The sequence below is a fragment of the Oncorhynchus mykiss genome, chromosome 1, assembly GCF_013265735.2.
Source record: "Oncorhynchus mykiss isolate Arlee chromosome 1, USDA_OmykA_1.1, whole genome shotgun sequence".
NCBI classification, from domain to species: domain Eukaryota; kingdom Metazoa; phylum Chordata; class Actinopteri; order Salmoniformes; family Salmonidae; genus Oncorhynchus; species Oncorhynchus mykiss.
This window is the reverse complement of record NC_048565.1, coordinates 44,134,873-44,158,275: the sequence shown is the minus strand read 5'-3', so window position 1 is coordinate 44,158,275 and position 23,403 is coordinate 44,134,873. Positions and strand designations below refer to the sequence as shown.

At 42.8% G+C, this 23,403-nt stretch overlaps 2 protein-coding genes across 6 annotated transcripts in view; one reads left to right on the top strand and one right to left on the bottom strand.

Moving 5' to 3' along the window:
• LOC110523417 (cat eye syndrome critical region protein 2 homolog) overlaps nt 1–2,370 on the bottom strand; it is a 59,982-nt gene extending 57,612 nt beyond the window's left edge. The window contains exon 1 of the mRNA XM_021602095.2: nt 1,878–2,370. Within this exon, the coding sequence (XP_021457770.2) occupies nt 1,878–1,997 (120 nt within the window). The 5' untranslated portion in view covers nt 1,998–2,370. The remainder of the gene's footprint in view (nt 1–1,877) is intronic.
• A 98-nt stretch (nt 2,371–2,468) lies between these two features.
• On the top strand, nt 2,469–23,383 carry slc25a18 (solute carrier family 25 member 18). Of its 5 annotated transcripts, none has more exons than XM_021602077.2 (10): nt 2,469–2,661; nt 11,044–11,357; nt 11,626–11,748; nt 12,770–12,825; nt 13,153–13,243; nt 16,399–16,514; nt 16,623–16,806; nt 18,852–19,024; nt 22,099–22,174; nt 22,266–23,383. In XM_021602077.2, exons 2-10 carry the CDS (start codon nt 11,338–11,340, stop codon nt 22,405–22,407), a joined length of 981 nt encoding a protein of 326 aa, XP_021457752.2. In that variant the 5' UTR covers nt 2,469–2,661; nt 11,044–11,337; the 3' UTR covers nt 22,408–23,383. The 5 variants fall into 5 exon arrangements, with proteins under 5 accessions (XP_021457752.2, XP_021457743.2, XP_021457760.2 ...); XM_021602068.2 differs by lacking the exon at nt 2,469–2,661 and adding an exon at nt 2,680–2,922; XM_021602085.2 differs by lacking the exon at nt 2,469–2,661 and adding an exon at nt 9,723–9,879 and having other exon boundaries at nt 11,071–11,357.
• The last annotated feature ends 20 nt before the right edge of the window (nt 23,384–23,403 follow it).

The window sequence follows — 23,403 nt, the reverse complement described above, 5'->3', positions numbered from 1 at the left end:
GATTAGAATATGCACACTCCCCCTTTACATAATCCCAGAAGTATTTCTTAAATGGAGGTAAACAGATTCTCACCACTAAGTGGCAAGTAGATTGAATTGGCTATATCAATTAAATGAAGGGCTTTGACATTAATTCAGAAATATAGGTTATACTCTTAACTTTATTGCCCAGAGCACAATAGACGTGTGACCTTGGACAACAAAGAGTGTGCCTGACTAAGACATCAAATGTATTAATTAAAAAGTGTCACAAATCGGTGGCTCGGTTTATGGTGCGCATTCGCACTGCTATCAAAACCTCACCATCATAGATGTAGTTATTGATATGCGTCAATGACTTACACGATCCATCAAATAAGATGTTCCTCGAAATCAGCTACATTGGATGCAGGCAAGGCAGCACAAATGATCTGTGCCTAGTGATGCGGTTAAAGATAGATAGTCTATCGCTCGCAGTGGCTGCAAGACGCGCAAGACCCAATTGTGCAAAACGGAGTTCTACAGAATCGGGGCGTTTGTATCATAATATCACTCGCCGATTGCTGCAATATTGTGCTTTATATTCACATGCATTCATATATATCCCGTTAACAGTTTTAACAGATAATATCAACTTTCCTACAAACTAGAGGTGATGCTTCCCTCCCTATCCCTCATCCAATAACAAAGCGATGCATGCGTGTGATTTTCACTCCCGAGAGGGGTGGGGGTGGATGGGTAATGGGGGCTGTTGACCTTACAAATTTACTTCAAGTCCCATCATTTTTCGATGGATCAAACAATCCCCATTATTGCATACTAAATCAGCCAAGCAGTGATCATTATGGAGCAGCAAACGACACCACTGTAGGAATTGCTAGAAACCGATAAAGTTTAATTATGTAACAGAAGTGTAATACGTTAAATTATTCCCACATAGTAAAGTAACGCGCGAAATGACCGACTAATGAACGCCGACGCTCGACATGCATTTCTGTTTGCTTCATAGAAAACAAGAATTTTGAACGACGGCTTCATCATTCTAACGTTAAAACATGAGATAATAAAAACAATGGCAGAATGTCAAATGCTACCCAAGCCAGATGGCTTGCTAGACAAACTCGAAACTCTCGTCATGAACTTGACTATTTGATAAAAACATGGCAACAGTGGATCAAAAGCGAGTAAGATACAACCTGCAAGTAACAGTACCCTGTATTCACGGGCATGTGATTTATTGCGTTGAGAGTATTCGCTAAAGATAATAGTTATGGCTCTCGTCTTAATAAATTATACGTTACAAATAGCTATAACTTCGAGCTATTTCACGGTGATATAATATACATGCGTTTTAATCTATAACTTGGTTAACGTTTGGACATAGACGTGCGATTTACTATGGATGGCCATAAACACGAGCGAAACGTTCGATTTCACCAAATGAAAACAAATGGATCCCACCACATGGTTTTGTTTCGGCTGGCAAGAACTAAACGTTAGCTATTTAATGTTGTTATCAAAATACAACCATTGGTGTCGCTAACGTTACATGGCTTGTTATACAAAGTAACAGCATTTACATACCATGAAATACAACGTTCACGTTTATTTCAACTGGGACTTAATAACGAGTTTTCAAACATTCTGACTTAGCTAGCTACTGTAGGCACTTGCAAGCTAACTAGCTAGTCAGTAACGTTAGCTAACTTGGCTAGCTACAGTAGGTAAACAGAGAAGTTCTGAATAGTAAGATGAGCTATAAGGTTAACTGTTGGTACTTTTCAACTACCCTACAAACGCATTCTACGAGGCAAAAATTAAGTTAATTGTAATTGCAGTCAAAAATAGAAAAAAAATGTCTGCCAAAATTCTATATGTATTTTCCATAACTTCTTTACCTCAATTTCAAAGTCTGGTAGGTTGAATGCAGTCCTGAACAGCGAACAGAAGTGGGCTATGGCGGGGACTTCCCACCAAGACTGGATCTCTTCCACAGAAATTGTACATCCCTGGGACATTTTCGGACCGAAAATTGTATAACTTTGTTTCTCACATTAGAAATAATTTCCTCAAGGTTTGTGTAAAACCTCCTTAATTGAAACTTCCTTCAAATAAATGACAAAAGTTGCTGTTGATGTTCCATCCAGTCAGTTGCCATTCCAACCCGGTCCGGAGAGTGCTAGCTAGCAAGTTACAATCTGTTTCAATCAGAATTTCACAAGAGCTGAACAGATGGGGTGGTGCTACCACCTCGGCGCAAGGAGGGGTGTTCTGTTACTTACGCAGCGTATTAAAATATACAAAAATCCACCAAGCATTTATAATACCCATCAACATATTTGTTTACTTGCAATTCTACTTAAATTAATATATATTGGTACTAACATTTGATTATCTGGTTTATTTGTTTTGTTTATGCTATCTTCAGCAGACATCCACCACCACCTCGACTTGATAGACCAGTCCCTATTTAAAGGGTATGCTACTGATTTCAGAATGGTCTTTCAAAAGTACGGTATCTGCATAAAAATTGTGAGTGCGTCTTCTGTTGCGCGTTTTCAAGAGTTGAAGCAAAGTGGCGGGTGCATGTACATGGACTTATATTTATTTGATCATTGGACCGTATTTTGGATGTTGCTTTTCTTTTGTTTTGTCCTCCCTGGTCCAGTTATGATGAGTTAGGTAATAATCTCCTTATTCAACTCCTATTATAGACCAGCAATTAGCCTTCATATTTCAAATTGCAGTTTATATAAAAGCACAGTAAGTGTAGATTTGTTAGCTAGAATAGTGAGGAAAAGGTTTTGAAAACATTTGTTTTGGAACGGCAGTCTCCTTCAATGGAGAGTAAGTACGTTTAGAATCTAAAGCGGTGGCTCCCCCCATCGCAGGAAGGGGAAAGCGCATGTAGCCTAAAGGAGAGAAGTGTGCACTGATCAGGAGGTGAGTGCCCACTGGCCTGAGACGCTGTCATTTTGTCTCTCTGAACTGCCATTATAGGGCGGCTATCTTAATGGACTACCAAAATAACATAGCATAATTCACCATTTATAAGTAGGCTACACAACTTTACAATGGATTGAAGACAAAGGTCAATACTGCAATTTTCAGACTACAACCATCTGTTTAACATTTTCCATATTGTCATATTCAATAACAAATGGAAACTGCCCTTCGATTTAACCTAGCTATATTCTATTATATTCAATCAATGAGGCAAAAACATTAGAGGAACAAAGTGGAGTCGCAATTGAATGGCTCGGACACAAGAGGCATGTAAAATAAAACAAAAATGTATTTGTCACATGCGCGAATACAACAGGCGTAGCCTTACCCCGAAATGCGTACTTAAAAGCCCTTAACCAACAATGCAGATAATTTTAAAAAATAAAGTAATACAATAAAATAGCAATAATGAGGGTATATACAGGGGGTACCATTACCCTGTCAATGTGCGGGGTACAGGTTAGTTGAGGTAATATGTGCATGTAGGTAGGGGTAAAGTGACTATGCATAGATAATACACAGCAAGTAGCAGCAGCTAAAAAAGGGGGTCAATGCAAATAGTATAGCCATTTTGATTAACTGCTTAGCAGTCTAATGGCTTGGGGGTAGAAGCTGTTAAGTAGCCTTTTGGACCTAGACTTGGCACTCCGGTACTCCTTGCCATGCGATAGCAGAGAGATCTATGTCTAGTGTGGCTGGAGTCTATGATTTTTTTTTGGCCCTTATAACAATGCCTGGTATAAAGGTCCTGGATGTCAGGAAACTTAGCCCCAGGGATGTACTGGGCCATAAGCACTACCCTCTGTAGCTCCTTGCTGTCAAATACAGAGCAGTTGCCATACCAAGTGGTGATGCATCCAGTCAGGACATTCTCGATGGTGCAGCTGTAGAACTTTTTGAGGATCTGAGGACCCATGCCAAATCTTTTCAGTCTCCTGAGGGGGGAATAGGTGTTGTCGTGCCCTCTTTGCGACTGTCTTGGTGTGTTTGGACCATGATAGTTGGTCAGTGATGTGGACGCCAAGGAACTTGAAGCTCTCAACCCGCTCCACTACAGCCCTGTCGATGTGAATGGGTGCGTGCTCGGCCCCCCTTTTCTTATAGTCCACGATCAGCTCTTTTGTCTTGCTCACATGGACGGAGAGGTTGTTGTCCTGGCACAACACTCCCAGGTCACTGACCTTCTCCCTGTAGGCTGTCTCATCATTGTCGGTGATCATCAGCAAACATAATGATGGTGTTGGAGTCATGTGTCGCCACGTGGTTGTGGGTGAACAGGGAGTACATGGGGGGATGAAGCGCCCACCCCTGAGGGTCCCCAGCGCTGCAGATGTGTTGTTGCCTACCCTTACCACCTGGTGGCGGCCTGTCAGGAAGTCCAGGATCCAGTTGCAGAGGGAGGTGTTTAGTCACAGGCTCCTTAGCTTAGTAATGAGCTTTGAGGACGCTATGGTGTTGAACGCTGAGCTGGAGTCAACAAACAGACTTCTCACATAGGTGTTCCTTTTGTCCAGGTAGGAAAGGCTAGTGTGGAGTGCAATGGAGATTGCGTCATCTGTGGATCTGTTGGGGCCGTATGCGAATTGTAGTGGGTTTCTGGGATGATGGTGTTGATGCAGCCTTTCAAAGCACTTCATGATGTGAGGCAGGTTACCATGACGTTCTTGGGCACAGGGACTATGTAATCACACAGTTGTCCGGAACAGCTGGTGCTCTCATGCATTGTTCAGTGTTGGTTGCCTTGATGCAAGCAAGAAGGCATCTGGTAAGCTCACGTCACTGGGCAGGGACTTCTGACAATCACGGCTTATAAAGGAAAAACCAGCCACATTGCGGACACCGAAGCCTCACTCCCAGACAAACGTAACACGCTCTCTGCCCGCTTTGAGGAAAACAACACAGAGCTGCGTCATGTGCCCCCGCTGCTCACAAGGACTGTGGCTCCCAATCTCTGTAGCCGCTGTGAGTAGGACTTTCAAATGTGTTAACCCTCACAAGGCTGCCATCCCGGACGGCATACCAAGCCGTGTCCTCAGTGCATGCGAAGACCAGTTGGCTGGGGTGTTTACGGACATATTCAACCTCTCTCTATTCCAGTCTGTTGACCCCACTTGCTTCAAAATATCCACCATTGTTCATGTATCCAAACAAGATGAAGTAACTGAACTAAATTACTATTGCCCCGTAGCACTCACCTCTGCCACAATGAAGTGTTTTGAGAGGCTAGTCAAGGACCATATCCCCTCCACCTTGCCCGACATCCTAGACCCACTACAATTTGCATACCGTCCCAACAGATCCACATACAATGCAAACGCTGTTGCATTGCACACCAACCTATCCAACCTGGACAAGAGGAATACCTATGTGACAATGCTGTTCATCAACTAAAGCTCTGCTTTCAAAACCATAGTTCCCTCCAAGCTTGTCACTAAGCTCAGGGCCCTGGGTCTGAACTCCTTCCTGTGATATTGTGTCCTAGACTTCCTCTGTGGTGAGAGTAGGCAACAACACCTCCACCACACTGATCCTCTACACGGAGGCTCCCCAGAGGTGTGTGCTCAGACCCCATTCACTCATGACTGCGTGGCTACGCATGACTCCAACTCAATCATAGAGTTTGCTGATGACACAACAGTGGAAGGCCTGATTACCATCCACAACGAGACAGCCTACAGGCAGGAGGTTAGAGCCCTGGCGAGTGGTGCCAGGATAATAACCTCTCCCTCAATGTAAAAAATAAATACAAATAAATAAATATTTTTAAAAAGTCAAAGCCGGGACAGAAAGACTTAAAAACATCTCCTATCTCCAGGCCATCAGACTGTTGAACAGCCATCACCAGCCAGCTACCTGCTCGGTACTCTGTCCTGCACCTTGAGACTAATGCATTATGTACAGTGCCTTTCGGAAAGGATTCAAACCCCTTGACTTTTTCCACATTTTGTTATGTTACAGCCTTATTCTAAAATGGATTGAATTAATTTATGGACATGATTTGGAAAGGCACACACCTGTCTATATAAGGTCCCACAGTTGGCAGTGCATGTCAGAGCAAAAACCAAGCCATGAGGTCTAAGGAATTGTCCGTAAAGCTCTGAGACAGGATTGTGTCGAGGCACAGATCTGGGGAAGGGTACCAAAAAATGTCTGTAGCATTGAAGGTCCCCAAGAACACAGTGGCCTCCATCATTCTTAAAAGGAACACGTTTGGAACCACCAAGACTCTTCCAAGAGCTGGCCGCCCGGCCAAACTGAGCAATCGGTGGAGAATGGCCTTGTTCAAGGAGGTGACCTAAAACCCGGTGGTCACTCTGACAGAGCTCCAGAGTCCCTCTGTGGAGATGGGAGAACCTTCCAGAAGGACAACCATCTTTGCAGCAATCCACCAATCAGGCCTTTATGGAAGAATGGTCAGACGGAAGCCACTGCTCAGTAAAAGGTATATGACAGCCCGCTTGGAGTTTGTCAAAAGGCAACTAAAGGACCCTCAGACCATGGGAAACAAGATTTTCTGGTCTGATGAAACCAATATTGAACTATTTGGCCTGAATGCCAAGCGTCACATCTGGAGAAAACATGGCACCATCCCTATGGTGAAGCATGGTGGTGGCACCATTATGCTGTGGAGATGTTTTTCAGCGGCAGAGATTGGGAGAGTAGTCAGGATCGAGGTAAAGATGAATGGAGAAAAGTACAGAGCGATCCTTGATGAAAACCTGCTCCAGACCGCTCAGGAACTGTTGGAAGGTTCACCTTGACCCTAAGCACACAGCCAAGACAACGCAGAAGTGGCTTCAGGACAGGTCTCTGAATGTCCTTGAGTGGCCCAGCTAGAGCCCGGACTTGAACCCGATCTAACATCTCTGGAGAGACCTGAAATAGCTGTGCAGCGACACTCTCCATCCAACCTGACAGAGCTTGAGAGGATCTGCAGAGAATGGGAGAAACTTTTCAAATACAGGCGTGCCAAGCTTCTGTGTCATACCCAAGAAGACTCAAGGCTGTAATAGCTGCCAAAGGTGCTTCAACAAAGTACTGAGTAAAGGGTCTGAATACTTATGTAAATGTGATATCAGTTTTTTTATTTGTAAAACCTGTGTTTGCTTTGTCATTATGGGGTATTGTGTGTAGATTGATTGAGGGGGAAAAAACAATTTAAAACATTTTAGATTAAGGCTGTAATGTAACAAAATGTGGAAAAAGTCAAGGGGTGTTAATACTTTCCGAATGCACTGTGTATACTGTAGAGTAATTGAACGCTGACAACCTCATATTCTGTTTATATATCATTGTTTACTCATGGTGTATGTACACTGGGTATACCACAAATTAGGAACACCTTCCTAATATTCAGATGCACCCCCACCTCTTTTACCCTCAGAACAGCCTCAATTCGTCAGGCCATGGACTCTTAAAGGTGTCGAAAGTGTTCCACAGGGATGCTGGCCCAGTTTGATGCCAACGCTTCCCACAGTTGTGTCAAGTTGGCTGGAAGGACTTTGGGTGGTGGGTCATTCTTGATACACACAAGAAACAGTTGAGCGTGAAAAACCCAGCAGCGTTGTAGTTCTTGACACAAACCGGTGCGCCTGGCACCTACCAATTGTCTCAAGGCTTAAAGATCTTTCTTTCTTTAACCTGTCTCCTCCCCTTAATCGACACTGATTGTAGTGGATTTCACAAGTGACATCAATAAGGATTTTTGTTTATTATTTGTGAGACATTCTACTGCATCGTTGGAGTTAGAAACACAATTTTGCTGCACCTGCTATAACACCAGCAAATCTGTGTACGCGACCAATACATTTTGATTTTGAATTTAATTTGATTAGGGCTGGGGTTGATTGAGAAGTCACCTCCGGGCTAGGCGGTGGACAGCTTTCACAGTGCTGTCAATGGTGTGATGGGCTTAGGTCCCCTGGGAGCCTCTGTGCCCCTTCAGTGCTGCCATGTTGCTAGGAGACAGACAGATCCTGACTGCCTGTTGTCCTGTGTGGCTGTGGTCGAGCTTAGGTAGCCTACTCATTTTAGAACGTGGACTTTGTTCAATGATCCAGGCTCTTTCAGAACATCCAGTCACAACTCTCAGAGGGGATCAACAACATGCCATATATGTGCCTCAAAATGACTATCCAATACCATGTCATGCAGCTCACTAGCTTTGTCCTAACATAGACTGACCATTGTTTTAAGATTAAAAGACCATGCATGATTACAAATAATGAGTCACCTCAGTGAGCATGATCTTTGTCATCATGTAGTTTGCGTTGAATTCCAGTTGATTGTGTAAGCATTCTAGCTGCAAGGGACAAAATTGTGTAAGTACACTATAGTTGGGCTATTCTGAGTACTGTCTGTATGTGTAACCTTATAGGACATTGATTGATGAAACTGAGGCAATAGGAAAGGTATGGATCATGCATCCAACCCCAGGTTGGTCATCAATATCATACCCATGACGTTGTCAGTGATGACTTTGTCTACTGTTCCTCTGGACGTACTTGTGCAGTATTTGAGCCAGAACTCACTGACTCAATATGGCCAAACAAAGGATCTCTGGAATACGAATACATTACATAATCACAGTCTACTCTATGAAAACGGTGAAATCCTCTTTACCAGGAGTTAAGGGGTGTCCAGTGTTTGTAACCTGACACCAGGCAGTCTGGGGCCACATTTACCCACTGCAACACACTGGTGTGAGAGCTGCTCTCTCATTGGCGCTTTCTGAAAGGCTCAACGGCCAGCTCAGAGAAGACAAGTCCTCTCCTCCACAAAAAGACCATCCATAATGCTTCCACTCTTACAACGACCTTGTCATTGTGGAAGAAAATAAACACGCTCGATAATGCGTTAATAACAAATGTAAACATAAAGTTGTAGATAGGCAATAACAGGGGTTGCAACCACTGTCTTGTTATGGCAATTGACAATTTAGTCCAGTCTGTCTCTGAAGTCTGCAGGCAGAATGTATAACATGAAGCTCACACCTGTTTCCACCTGAGTTTCACAGACTCTCTGACTTGTGTACCACTCAAAAAGATAAGAAAAAAATGTTCTACCAGCTTGTGTTTTTCTCTCTTGTAATTTATGCCCTTTTTTTACATTTGTCTTTGTACTCTAACGTGACAACATATTGTAACCCAAATGAGAAACATTCATCGAAAAGCGCCATTTACTTTTGGAATGCAAGTATTTGCCAGTTGATGAGACTAATTTTCAATGTCAGAAGTTGTTTTCTCACGAACATAAATCAATACTAAAATCCATACTTATATAAATCAGTTGGGGCAAGACAGGGTGGAGCTTGTGTTAGTGGAATCAGTTGTTGCAGTAATGCTGTGAGTTGCTGTTATTCCATTGATTGTTTCAGTGATATATTATTCTTACAATTATTTTTTAAATGCTTTTGTTAAATGTTATTGTTGTTTTAATTGAATTTTAAATATCAGTGTCTCTTTCAGTTGTGGCTCATATTGGGTCTCTGCGGTATTATGCGATGCTTGTGCTGCTACTGAATAGGCTCTCTCATACATAAAGTGCCTTTGTATTGCAGCTCAGGTTTTTGTGGATTATAATAGCAATATTTTTGCACAGTCAGCATGGTATGTGAGTGGGGAGTTCAGTTTCTGTAGCTTTGTGGTGTGACTATAGGCAGAGTTTATGTCGCGTTGCGTTAGTGCAGAGCTGTGTTGCCGGGGCTGTGTCACAGTGAGTCACCACAAGAGGGAGGGACTTAGGCAGGAGGACAATGCTGGTGTTTGTGCAACGGCCCCTGAGTGGCGACTAGGTCTCTCAGATCGCTCTCGCTTGAATACCATTGCTGCACACATTGTTGAAGCGAAAGAAAAGTGGACAGCTTGATCCTGCTTGTGGGATGCACTGAGAGGGGTAAGTTCCCCATTGCTATCTTTCTTATTAAAAAAAAAAGAAAAATGTCAGACTTAAAACAAGCTATGTTGTCTGAGCTCGATGATCTAGTGCAGTTTGGAGAAGTTGGGGCTTTTGGGTTTGAGGTTGGCGTGGGGTAGACGCTCTTGTCTGTGTTTTGGCAGGGGACTAGTGTGAAAGGAGCGGAGCTGAAAGAAAGTTTCACAGAGAGGCTCAGTGAAAGGCATGTGCAGAATGTGATTGGGCACTAGAAATGCAAGTACAGAGCTGTAGTAAGAGAGGGATCAAGAGGAACGGTTCAAAAGAGGAGGATGGTTGTGGTGAAAGATAAGTACTGAGGAGAAATCAACAGAAAGGTGAGAGATGGAGAAAGGTGAATTGATTGTATTTTAATAGGAAGAGAAGCGAGGATAGAGGGAAGGTTTACTGAGGTAAAAATAGACCGAAGGGGAATGGAGGTGGGGAGATTAAGAGGGAGATTAATTAGGGAGCTGAGAGAAGGAAGTAAGGAGAGAAAAAAATTAAGAAAGGGTAAGGGGACACAGAGGAGAAGAGGGTAATTTTTGAGGTGGGAACACCTGATGTCAATTTTACAACTTGGGTAATATTATCTATAATAATGTTGTACAGGCCAGCTTCTGACAATCATTGTTGGCAGAAAAAAAGTTGTCAAACCAATGTTACACGTTTTCGTACACGGCAAAAATAAATATTTCAGTTCTGCCCTCCTATGTAGATCAAATAGTCTTATCCCTTTTAGCAATACGATTAGAGAGACTTAAGACATGTGGGAGACCCAGGAAATTCTGCCTCAGTATTATGACTGACCTGCCTGGGTAACAGACGTGTTTGTGCTAACCTTCACCTCCTTGTCCAATGCCAACATGACAAGGAGTGGCATGATGGCGCAAACAGATCTGGGACCCTGGTAATGAATGACCAGGATGGGCTTCAATTAATAACCAGGATGGGCTTCAGAATTCTGATTCAGTTTGTGGACATTACATTTCTGCAATACCCTATTGCTATAACTATTGCTATAAAGAGTTGTCACTGCAGTTCAGAGAGTTAACACAGAGATAAAAGGACCTCTGTATGATACTGAGGTATGGGAAAAGATAACCTGACCCATGTAATTGGTGTGGCCTTGCTCTTTTGGAACAGACAGGAACCACTTGTATTCCTGTGTAGCACAGCAGAGCAGGAAGACTGGCCAGAGGACACCGGTTAAGTTCAGGTGGTGGGTGCCACATTATAGCGGAGAGGAACCCCAATGGTTCCCCACTGTGGAAGAAAAGACACCACATTGATACCATAGAGGCGGCAAGCTGCATTTGTGCTGGAGTCAGGTGGGCCGGTAAGGGTACGGTAGCGGTGACACCTTGGGGCTGAGCAGGTGTGCCGATCGGAGGAGGAGGAAGGAAACTGACGTGGGCCTGGAGCCCAGTGACAGCCAGGATGGCCGAGCAGAAAGTTAGGTACACAATTACAATATCTCTTCACCCAAAACCTTGAGGATTCAATCTAACAATAGAGTGAAAGGAGAAAACATTTAGTTTTTCCCTATGTTAACATTGTGCATTTATCAAGTGTTTATGTCTGTGTCTTTCCATGTGTGTATGTATGTATGTATGTATGTATGTATGCATCTGTTCCTCTTTGTCTGGGTGTTTTGCATGGATATGTTTCTCTCTGTCGGCTTGCGTGGGTGTGTGTGCTTGTGTTTTGTGGTTTCCATCTCCGCAGCCTACCTGCTAAGCTGATTAATGGGGGCGTGGCAGGGCTAGTGGGTGTGACCTGTGTGTTTCCTATTGATCTGGCTAAGACCCGACTACAGAACCAGCAGGGTGCCCGAGTCTACACCGGGATGTGAGTATTGCCTTGGCTCCTCTTTTATTTTATCCACACAAGGGACTTGAGACACTTCCTGTCCTGACTCGCACCAGGGATTTGAGGTCTTTGAGACGGGGAGACGCTCCTTTTGAAAGAGGGAGTTTTCCCTTGTGGGACGAATACAGTTTATTGAATTGGAAGAAAGAGAGAATAGTTCTGTTTGACTCATACACACAGTAATTGTTTACAAGTAATCCGACTAAGCTGTCCATGAGGGCAGATTGGGTCAAATGTGTTTTTGCACATCTGCATTCAAAACAATTATTTGGTGGTGTATTGGTGAGCGCTATATTTACAGAGTGGCTTTCACAATAAATCCAACAGGGAAAAAAGCTTATTCCTGGCTCAATGGTATTACTTCTTGACATTCTTGGCTCTACTGGTTGTCTAGTCCAGACAGCTATCTATCTCTATACATCTGTACAGATAAGACAGTGCTATGGCAACAGGGTTGAGTGGGCATTGTGCCTATATTTACCTTGGTGAAGACAGAATGTTGGCCCAGTGAGTTACTGGTTGGCACAGGAGTGATCCTTTGGCATCCTGACTACACATGGTCTTTTAATTAAGTAACAATCTAGTAGCTGCTCATGAAGTTGATCACATCAATGTAAAATCACAATGTGAACCAATTAAAGGAAAGTGTCCATCAATTATGTTTGTGTTTGTAGCTGTGTTTAAGTGATCCCAAACAACCAACATTCAACTATGTAGGGTTTCTGTTAAGATTGATAAGACACTGTATTGTAAGGAAATGCAAATTACATACATGGTATTCATTTTTAATTTTTTATTATTATTAAATATTAAAACATACAATCTACTTGCAGTGAAGCCGCTCAACATTTACATAACATTCAGGTATTCATTGTTTATGCATGGTCAATAAGCATCAGTTATCAATGTTATAAAATAAATCATGAATTTCAAGGATGGAATTCTTCAGAAAGTTCACCCAAACTGATTTGACTTTAATATTTCTCCTTTTTATGTGAAGGCTGGACTGTTTGACGAAGACAGTTAAGATGGAAGGCTACTTTGGGATGTATAGAGGTACTATTTCCCTGGATTCATGTAATGTACAATTCTGTGTTTTGAGTTTAGCTAACACTGCCTAAATTGACATAACTGCAGTAAACCTTGTATTGTACTTTAAAAAAAAAAAGTATTTTATAAATTGATTTTATTTAACCTTTATTTAACAAGGCAAGTCAGTTAAGAACAAATTCGTATTTACAATGACGGCCTACCAATCAAGCACTTACAGTTAGTAACTAACCTAGAGCTAATCATATGGATGTGCAGCGCAGGGGAAGGTTTTGTGTATGACGTTAACTGTAGTTTGTGTTGCTATAATCCATTACCCCTCCCCCTTCCCAGGTGCAGTAGTGAATCTCACTCTTGTCACACCAGAGAAAGCCATCAAACTGGCAGCAAATGATATCTTCAGACAGAAACTCTCCAAGGATGGGTAACTCACATTTAGTCCTAGAACAGCACCTACACTTTTTTCACAATTCAACTGAAAGATACTTAAACTGAAACACTTTTGGGGCCGGGGACCCCTTTTGTGATAGCAATTTCATCAGGGACCCCCTCATAATCAGCATATAAGGAGTTTTATTATGACTTCAGCAGTGCGTTGCCAGGAGGAACAAAGTTTTGGGCCCTGGGAAGGAACATTTTAAAAGGCACACCTCTTGGCATCAGAGAGAAAATGTTGCAGTTCAAGCTGATTTCCTGCAATTCTACAGATTTTGTCATGTGGCAGAGAGATGTTTTGGGGTTGCAGCTTTAAAGGTAATATCCTGCAATTTTTTACATATTTTTCCTTGGGGCAGAGAGAAAACGTTGCACTTTTAAAGCAAAAGAAATACAGTGCATTTATGAACACAAAAAAATTGGGTGAGGAAAACAGAATTGATAATTGGTGGAGTACTGTGGATACCAATATCCCTCACAGACCCATGTTGCCCAGGATTAAGAACATAAATTGTACATGAATAACATTACATTCTATTGTATTACACCCTCTAAACTTATTCCACGGATCCCTTGGCCAAACTTTGTTTCATCTGTTGTCAGGCCCAGTGCAGTCCAAAACGTGATTTTCCTGTGTTTTATATACATTTCCACACTATGAGGTTGGAATAATACTGGGAAATCGACGATAATGCCCTTTAAGTGTAAGAGCTGCCTGAAATTTCAGCCTGTTTTGAAGGGATGGAGTTTTGGCCTGCCTGGTGACCTCAATTAGTTAATAGACCAATAAGAAAGAGAATCCCAAACCTCTTTGCCAATAACAGCTAATTTTCAGTTTTCCCCTCCCCATTCAGACTCCCAGACAGTCCTAGCAAAATTCTTGTGTGTGAAATTGCTCTTTGCTATGAAGCTATTTTTGTATTTTTGACCATTTGAAAGTGGCAATATGTACATTTGTGGGCAACCCAACCAAATTCAAACATAAATGTGAGTTATAGATCTATGATTCTACTTGAAAGCAACTCTAAGAAGCGGTAGATACTGTATATTCTATGTATGCTTTTTCTATGCTCTTGTTTTTGTGTCTTTTACTTTCAGTTTTGTACACAAGCTTCAAGCAGCTGTAACAACAATATTTTTGGTTATGAAAATATATTTCACAGCGGTTTAGATGGTACAATGATTCTCCACACTATACTAGCTTATTTTGTCACAAACTGAAATTAGGCGAATTACTAGAGTTTTAGCAACCAGGAAATGGCGGAGTGATTTCTGCATAGTGCAACTTTAATTGAAAACAATCACAGTAAGGTACTTAATTGTTACCCAGAAACAATTTTATATTGAGATAAAAACAGCTGCATTGGACCCCACCTTGAGAACCTCTGCCTTAAAGTACTTACAGTTGAAGTCGGAAGTTTACATACACCTTACACCACATTTAAACTCAGTTTTTCACAATTCGTGACATTTAATACTAGTAAAAATTCCCTGTCTTAGGTCAGTTAGGATCACCACTTTATTTTAAGAATGTGATATGTCAGAATAATAGTAGAGAGAATGATTTATTTCAGCTTTTATTTCTTTCATCACTTTCCCAGTGGGGCAGAAGTTTACATACACTCAATTAGTATTTGGTAGCATTGCCTTCAAGTTGCTTAACTTGGGTCAAACAGGGTAGCCTTCCTTCCACATGCTTCCCACAGTAAGTTGGGTGAATTTTGGCCCATTCCTCCTGACAGATCTGGTGTAACTGAGTCAGGTTTAGGCCTCCTTGCTCGCACACTCTTTTTCAGTTCTGCCCACAATTTCTATAGGATTGAGGTCAGGGCTTTGTGTTAGCCACTCCAATACCTTGACTTTGTTGTTCTTAAGCCATTTTGCCACAACTTTGGAAGTATGCTTGGGGTCATTGTCCATTTGGAAGACCCATTTGCGACCAAGCTTTAACTTCCTGACTGATGTCTTGAGATGTTGCTTCAATATATCCACATAATTTTCCTCCCTCATGATGCCATCTATTTTGTGAAGTGCACCAGTCCCTCCTGCAGAAAAGCACCCCCATAACATGTTGCTGCCACCCCTGTGCTTCATGGTTGGGATGGTGTTCTTTGGCTTGCAAGCATCCCCCTTTTTCCTACAAACACAACGATGGTCTTTATGGCCATTATGGCGATTTTTGTTTCATCAGACCAGAGGACATTTTTCCAAAAAGTATAATCTTTGTTCCCACGTGCAGTTGCAAACTATAGTCTGGCTTTTTTATGGCGGTTTTGGAGCAGTGGCTTCTTCCTTGCTGAGCGGCCTTTCAGGTTATGTCCATATAGGACTCGTTTTACTGTGGATATAGATACTTTTGTACCTGTTTCCTCCAGCATCTTCACAAGGTCCTTTGCTGTTGTTCTGGGATTGATTTGCACTTTTCGCTCCAAAGTATGTTCATCTCTAGGAGACAGAATGTGTCTCCTTCCTGAGCGGTATGACGGCTGCGTGGTCCCATGGTGTTTATACTTGCGTACTATTGTTTGTACAGATGCACGTGGTACCTTCAGGCATTTGGAAATTGCTCCCAAGGATGAACCAAACTTGTGGAGGTCTACAATATTTATTCTGATGTATTGACTGATTTCTTTTGATTTTCCCATGATGTCAAGCAAAGAGGCACTGAGTTTGAAGATAGGCCTTGAAATACATCCACAGGTACACCTCCAATTGACTAAAATCTATCATGGCATCTAAAGCCATGATATAATTTTCTGGAATTTTCCCAGCTTTTTAAAGGCACAGTCAATTTAGCGTATGTAAACTTTTGACCCACTGGAATTGTGATACAGTGAATTAGAAGTTAAATAATCTGTCTGTAAACAATTGTTGGAAAAATTAGATCCTAACCAACTTCCAAGAGTGGTTGAAAAATCTATTTTTAATGACTCCAACCTAAGTGTATGTAAACTTCCAACTTCAACTGTATTCATGCAAAAAGTTCATCAGGTGGATAATCCTTAGTTAACATAACATTAATGTAATAAAGTCAGACGATCGAAGGTGCTATTCCTGCAGTGCACTGTGTCTATTTATCAGAATGGTGGTGCCATTGCTTTGTGTTATTTATTACCCTGCTAACCCTCTCATTTTGTCCCACAGGAAGTTGCCCCTATGGGGGGAGATACTGGCAGGATGTGGGGCGGGGACGTGTCAGGTGATAGTGACCACACCCATGGAGATGCTCAAGATCCAGTTGCAAGATGCAGGAAGGTTGGGTGAGTTCTGTGAACCATTTGTCCTTAGGCCACAGCTGTCTGTGCTAGGCAGTGATAATGACTCTGCTGCTGAAGTTTTTTGACACTGATGTGGTGTGTGTGTGACAGCTGCCATAACCAGAGTGGTCCAAGCACCCACTGCAGCTCCTGGTCCAGCGCCGTCATTGGTGGCCCCCCCTGCAGCCCAGCCAGTCCCACCACCACGGACCACTGCCATCCGTATCACCCTGGAGCTACTGAAAACACGCGGCCTGCCTGGCCTCTACCGGGGAGCAGGAGCCACATTGATGAGGTCATCTCTCTGTTTCTCTCAAATTCACATAGGCAACAGCATACAAAGTCAAACACTGAATTAATGATATTAGACAAACTGTATGTGTGTATGTCAAACGCACGCACGCACTCACTCACTCACTGACTCATTCACTCCCTGTGTGCCAAGCACACAAACACACATGCACACAAACATGTTTCTGTTGCTCAGTTCTGAGTAATCCTGAACTGAGTGAACTGAGGTAACCTGCTAGACTCACTGTCAGGCCTGATTTGTCTCATTGTCTCATTACTGGTGATTAGTTCGTGGCAAAGACTTTCAGATTTACTTCTGGTGAAGGCTACCTCATTTACGTACACCACATATCGCATCCCTCTGTTCAACATTTGACATTTTTTGGAAATAAGTTGTCTCTTACACTAAGCATAGAATGTATCTCGGGTCTGACTGGCACACTGGCTTATCAAGCCCAAAATACAGTACCAGTCAAAAGTTTGGACACACCTACTCATTCAAGAAGGGGCCATTTTTCTTTATTTTGTACTATTTTCTACATTGTAGAATAAAAGTGAAGACATCAAAACTATGAAATAACACATGGAATCATGTAGTAACCAAAAAGATGTTAAACAAATCAAAATATATTTTAGATTCTTCAAAGTAGCCACCACTTGCCTTGAAGACAGCTTTGCACACTCTTGGCATTCTCTCAACGAGCTTCATGAGGAATGTTTTTCCAACAGTCTTGAAGGAGTTCCCACATATGCTGAGCACTTGTTGGCTATTTTTCCTTCACTCTGCAGTCCAACTCATCCCAAATCATCTCTATTGGGTTGAGGTCGGGTGATTGTGGAGGCCAGGTCATCTGATGCAGCACTCATCACTCTCCTTGGTCAAATAGCTCTTACACAGCCTGGAGGTGTGTTTTGGGTCATTGTCCTGTTGGAAAACAAATGATAGTCCCACTAAGTGCAAACCAGATGGGATGGTGTATCGCTGCAGAATGCTGTGGTAGCCATGCTGGTTAAGTGTGCCTTGAATTCTAAATAAATCACTGACGGTGTCACCAGCAAAGCACCATCACACCTCCTCCTCTATGCTTCACGGTGGGAACCACACATGCGGAGATCATCCGTTCACCTACTCTGCGTCTCAGAAAGACACTGGGTTGGAACCAAAAATCTAAAATTTGGACTCATCAGACCAAAGGACAGAATTCTACCGGTCTAATGTCCATTGCTTGTGTTTCTTTGCCCAAGCAAGTCACTTCTTCTTATTGGTGTCCTTTAGTAGTGGTTTCTTTGCAGCAATTCAACCATGAAAGCCTAATTCACGCAGTCTCCTCTGAACAATTGATGTTGATGTGTCTGTTACTTGAACTCTGTGAAGCATTTATTTGGGCTGCAACCTGAGGTGCAGTTAACTCTAATGAACTTGTCCTCTGCAGCAGTCCTCATGAATCAGTTTCATCATAGCGCTTGATGGTTTTTGCGAATGCACTTGAAGAACCTTTCAAAGCTCTTGAAATGTTCCACATTGACTGACCTTCATGTCTTAAAGTAATGATGGACTGTTGTTTCTCTTTGCTTATTTGAGCTGTTCTTGCCATAATATGGACTTGGTCTTTTACCAAATAGGGCTATCTTCTGTATACCCCTCCTACCTTGTCACAACACTGGCTGATTGGCTCAAACACATTTAAGAAGGAAAGAAATTCCACAAACTAACTTTTAACAAGGCACACCTGTGAATTGAAATGCATTCCAGGTGACTACCTCATGAAGCTGGTTGAGGAATGCCAAGAGTGTGCAAAGCTGTAAATATATAAAAATATAAAATATATTTTGATTTAACACTTTTGGTTACTTCATGATTCCATATGTGTTATTTCATAGTTTTGATGTCTCACTATTATTCTACAATGTAGAAAATAGTCAAAATAAAGAAAAATCCTGGAATTAATAGGTGTCCAAAATTTTGACTGGTACTACAAATCAATAGGTTCTTGCAGTGTTAATCCTCCTGTGGACTGAGCCATACCTCTGTTATTTTTCATTTTCCAGGGACGTCCCTTTCTCTATGATCTACTTCCCGATGTTCGCCAACCTGAACGCGCTGGGCCGAGGAGGGCCGAGTAGCCATGGAGACCTGCAGGAGCGGGCCCCCTTCCTGCAGTCCTTCACGGCAGGCTGCACAGCCGGATCAGTGGCAGCTGTAGCTGTCACACCACTGGACGGTGAGAGAGACAGAGGCAGGGAAAGGCTGGGGGAGCCCCATAAAGCAGAGATAAACCTCTGTATTCTCAGTGTCATTCAGTAACGTACACGTTATTCAGTCGCAGTACATGTTGTTCAGTCCTACACTGTAATGCACACAATAAGACCATCTAATCCTTATGTACAGTGGCAAGAAAAAGTATGTGAACCCTTGGAATTACCTGGATTTCTGCAGAAATGATTCAGAAAATTTGATCTGATCTTCATCTTAGTCACAACAAGACAAACACAGTGTGCTTACAATAATTTGTGTGTTATTAGTTTATTTTTCTTGTCTATATTGAATACATCATTTAAACATTCACAGTGTAGGTTTGAAAAAGTATGTGAACACACACAAAATTTGAGTTTGCTATTCACAAGAAGTATTGCCTAATGTGAACCATTCCTCGAATAAAAGAGATCTCAGAAACCTAAGATTAAGAATTGTTGACTTGCATAAAGTTGGAAAGGGTTACAAAAGTAAAAGTATCTCTAAAAGCCTTGATGTTCATCAGTCCACGGTAAGACAACTTGAAAGTTCAGCACTGTTGCTACTCTATCTGTGGACAGTTTAAACTAAAGTGGAGTTGTTTGTGAGGAACACAACACTATGTGTGGAGAAAAAAAGGCACAGCACACCGACATCAAAACCTCATCCCAGCTGTAAATTATGGTGGAGGGAGCATCATGGTTTGGGGCTGCCTCGGGGCCTGGACAGTTTGCTATCATCGACATCGACGGAAAAATCAATTCACAAGTGTATCAAGACATTTTGTAGGAGAATGTAAGGATATCTGTCCTCCAATTGAAGCTCAACAGAAGTTGGGTGATGCAACAGGACAACGACCCAAAACACAGAAGTAAATCAACAACCGAATGGATTCAACTGAAGAAAATAAGCCTTCTGGAGTGGCTCAGTCAGAGTCCTGACCTCAACCCCATTTAAAATGCTGTGGCATGACCTCGAGAGCGGTTCACACCAGACATCCTAAGTACACTGCTCAAAAAAATAAAGGGAACACTAAAATAACACATCCTAGATCTGAATGAATTAAATATTCTTATTAAATACTTTTTTTCTTTACATAGTTGAATGTGCTAACAACAAAATCACACAAATTATCAATGGAAATCAAATGTATCAACCCATGGAGGTCTGGATTTGGAGTCACACTACAGGCTGATCCAACTTTGATGTAATGTCCTTAAAACAAGTCAAAATGAGGCTCAGTAGTGTGTGTGGCCTCCACGTGCCTGTATAACCTCCCTACAACGCCTGGGCATGCTCCTGATGAGGTGGCGGATGGTCTCCTGAGGGATCTCCTCCCAAACCTGGACTAAAGCATCTGCCAGCTCCTGGACAGTCTGTGGTGCAACAGACTGTTGGTGGATGGAGCGAGACATGATGTCCCAGATGTGCTTCTTGCAGGAACTTCTGACACACTCCAGCCACATGAGGTCTAGCATTGTCTTGCATTAGGAGGAACCCAGGGCCAATCGCACCAGCATATGGTCTCACAAGGGGTCTGAGGATCTCATCTTGGTACCTAATGGCAGTCAGGCTACCTCTGGCGAGCACATGGAGGGCTGTGCGGCCCCCCAAAGAAATGCCACCCCACACCATGATTGACCCACCGCCAAACCGGTCATGCTGGAGGATGTTGCAGGCAGCAGAACGTTCTCCACGGCGTCTCCAGACTCTGTCACATGTGCTCAGTGTGAACCTGCTTTCATCTGTGAAGAGCACAGGGTGCCAGTGGCGAATTTGCCAATCTTGGTGTTCTCTGGCAAATGAAAAACGTCCTGCACGGTGTTGGGCTGTAAGCACAACCCCTCCCCCTGTGGACGTCAGGCCCTCATACCACCCTCATGGAGTCTGTTTCTGACCGTTTGAGCAGACACATGCACATTTGTGGCCTGCTGGAGGTCATTTTACAGGGCTCTGGCAGTGCTCCTCCTGCTCCTCCTTGCACAAAGGCGGAGGTAGCGGTCCTGCTGCTGGGTTGTTGCCCTCCTACAGCTTTCCTCCACGTCTCCTGATGTACTGGCCTGTCTCCTGGTAGCGCCTCCATGCTCTGGACACTACGCTGACAGACACAGCAAACCTTCTTGCCACAGCTCGCATTGATGTGCCATCCTGGATGAGCTGCACTACCTGAGCCACTTGTGTGGGTTGTAGACTCCGTCTTATGCTACCACTAGAGTGAAAGCACCGCCAGCATTCAAAAGTGACCAAAACATCAGCCAGGAAGCATAGGAACTGAGAAGTGGTCTGTGGTCACCACCTGCAGAACCACTCCTTTATTCGGGGTGTCTTGCTAATTACCTATAATTTCCACCTGTTGTCTTTTCCACTTGCACAACAGCATGTGAAATTTGTCAATCAGTGTTGCTTCCTAAGTGGACAGTTTGATTTCACAGAAGTGTGATTGACTTGGAGTTACATTGTGTTGTTTATTTTTTTGAGCAGTGTATATTGCTGAACTGAAACAGTTTTGTAAAGATGAATGGTCCAAAATTCCTCCTGACCGTTGTGCAGGTCTGATCCGCAACTACAGAAAATGTTTGGTTGAGTTTATTGCTGCCAAAGGCGGGTCAACCAGTTATTACACTGTGAATGTTTACACGGTGTGTTCAATAAAGACATGAAAACGTATAATTGTTTGTGTGTTATTAGTTTAAGCAGACTGTGTTTGTCCATTGTTGTGACTTAGATGAAGATCAGATCAAATTTTATGACCAATTAATGCAGAAATGCAGGTAATTCCAAAGGGTTCACATTCTTTTTCTTGCCACTGCAGATGCCGAACAGGGACAGTTTAAGGTCTGAGTCCTGTGTTGGGTTGCGGTTGCAGAGGCTATTGAATTTACTTGGTATCATTTAATTGTAATCCCTTAAGTGCAGTGGAATGAACTACGGTATTATCAATAACTCAAGAATCCCAGAGCACAATGATACCCTCATTGTCTGTACTTTATAAAGGATAATTGAGTTGACATTGATTTCTGTGTGTGCGTGTGTGTGTGTGTGTGTGTGTGTGTTTGTTGGCAGTCATAAAGACTCGTATACAGACCTTGCAGAAGGGGGAGGGGGAGGACACATACCGTGGCATTGTTGACTGCACACGGTAAGGCATGCACCGGAAAACCCACACGTTTGCTGCTCCAATGTGTATGTGTAAACCTTTCACTGACAGCAGGTTTCTCACCTTTCCATAGGCGGATCTGGAGTAAAGAGGGCCCAGCAACATTCCTCAAAGGGGCGACATGTCGCGCTCTGGTCATTGCCCCTCTCTTTGGCATCGCACAGGGGGTCTACTTTCTGGGCGTAGGAGAGCAGTTGCTAGGGCTACTGGAATAGCAGCAGAATGTGACCCTTTACAGTATAGAACATACTGCTTCATTCAGCAGTGAAAGTGAATGGCGGGAGAGAGGAGTGTAGCCCTAACTGTATGAGCACTGAGTACATGGAGAGAGAGCGAGAGAAAGACCGAAAGAGAGAGAGGTCACAATCAGCTAACCAAATGATGAGGAAGAGAGTGAAGGATGATGGGGAGGCTCTAACTGCTAACATGGGAAACAACATTGCACACTAATTATGTTTGTCTAGATTTCTAAAATGTGTAAGCAGGGTTCTATAGGTTAAATAGGCTTCTGAGTGTATATGTATGTGACTAATCTGGAGGTGTGTCTCAGCCAGGTTGGTGTCTTAGGGTTGTACTTTCAACTTGAGAGCTAACTCTCCATGGTTCTTATGCAGAAGGGTCATTGAGTTTGCCATCACTAAGGAAGTTGCCAAGCTATCGTGTTATTTGAGTGACAAAACCCTCTTGAAATTTGTTTTCAAACTATCAAATCTTTTTATGAATGTTGTATAATGTTGACTACATTGCCATGTTTGATGAGAAGTCTAAACTAGAACTTGGCCCACATTTCAAAGCAAATGTTTCACCTTTCACAGAGAGATATCCTTTTTGTTTTGTTTTATGAAAAAGGACTTAACCTCCACATTAGCTCAGTGAGTTGCTTTCCCATCCGTGAGTCCAGAGTTGTAATCTTGGACTCGTCCTGTGTCAAGCACTGCCAGTTAACTGTATAGGGTCAGTTGTTAATGCTTTAATCCTATCTCTGTACTGTAACCTGCTGAACAGCCAGGCTCCTCTACTACAGTTTAGACTGCTGGGCCTGCACTCTGAGGCCTTACCTTCCTGTTCACCACAACTCTGAGGCTCGGAAGCAAACCTCCTCTAGCTGTATTACTGTTAGCTTAACTTTTTTAATGCTTCTATGAATGACATGTTGGTTCACACAATAAAAATAATTAAAATAAAGCCTTATTTTGCTGATGGAGTCTCTT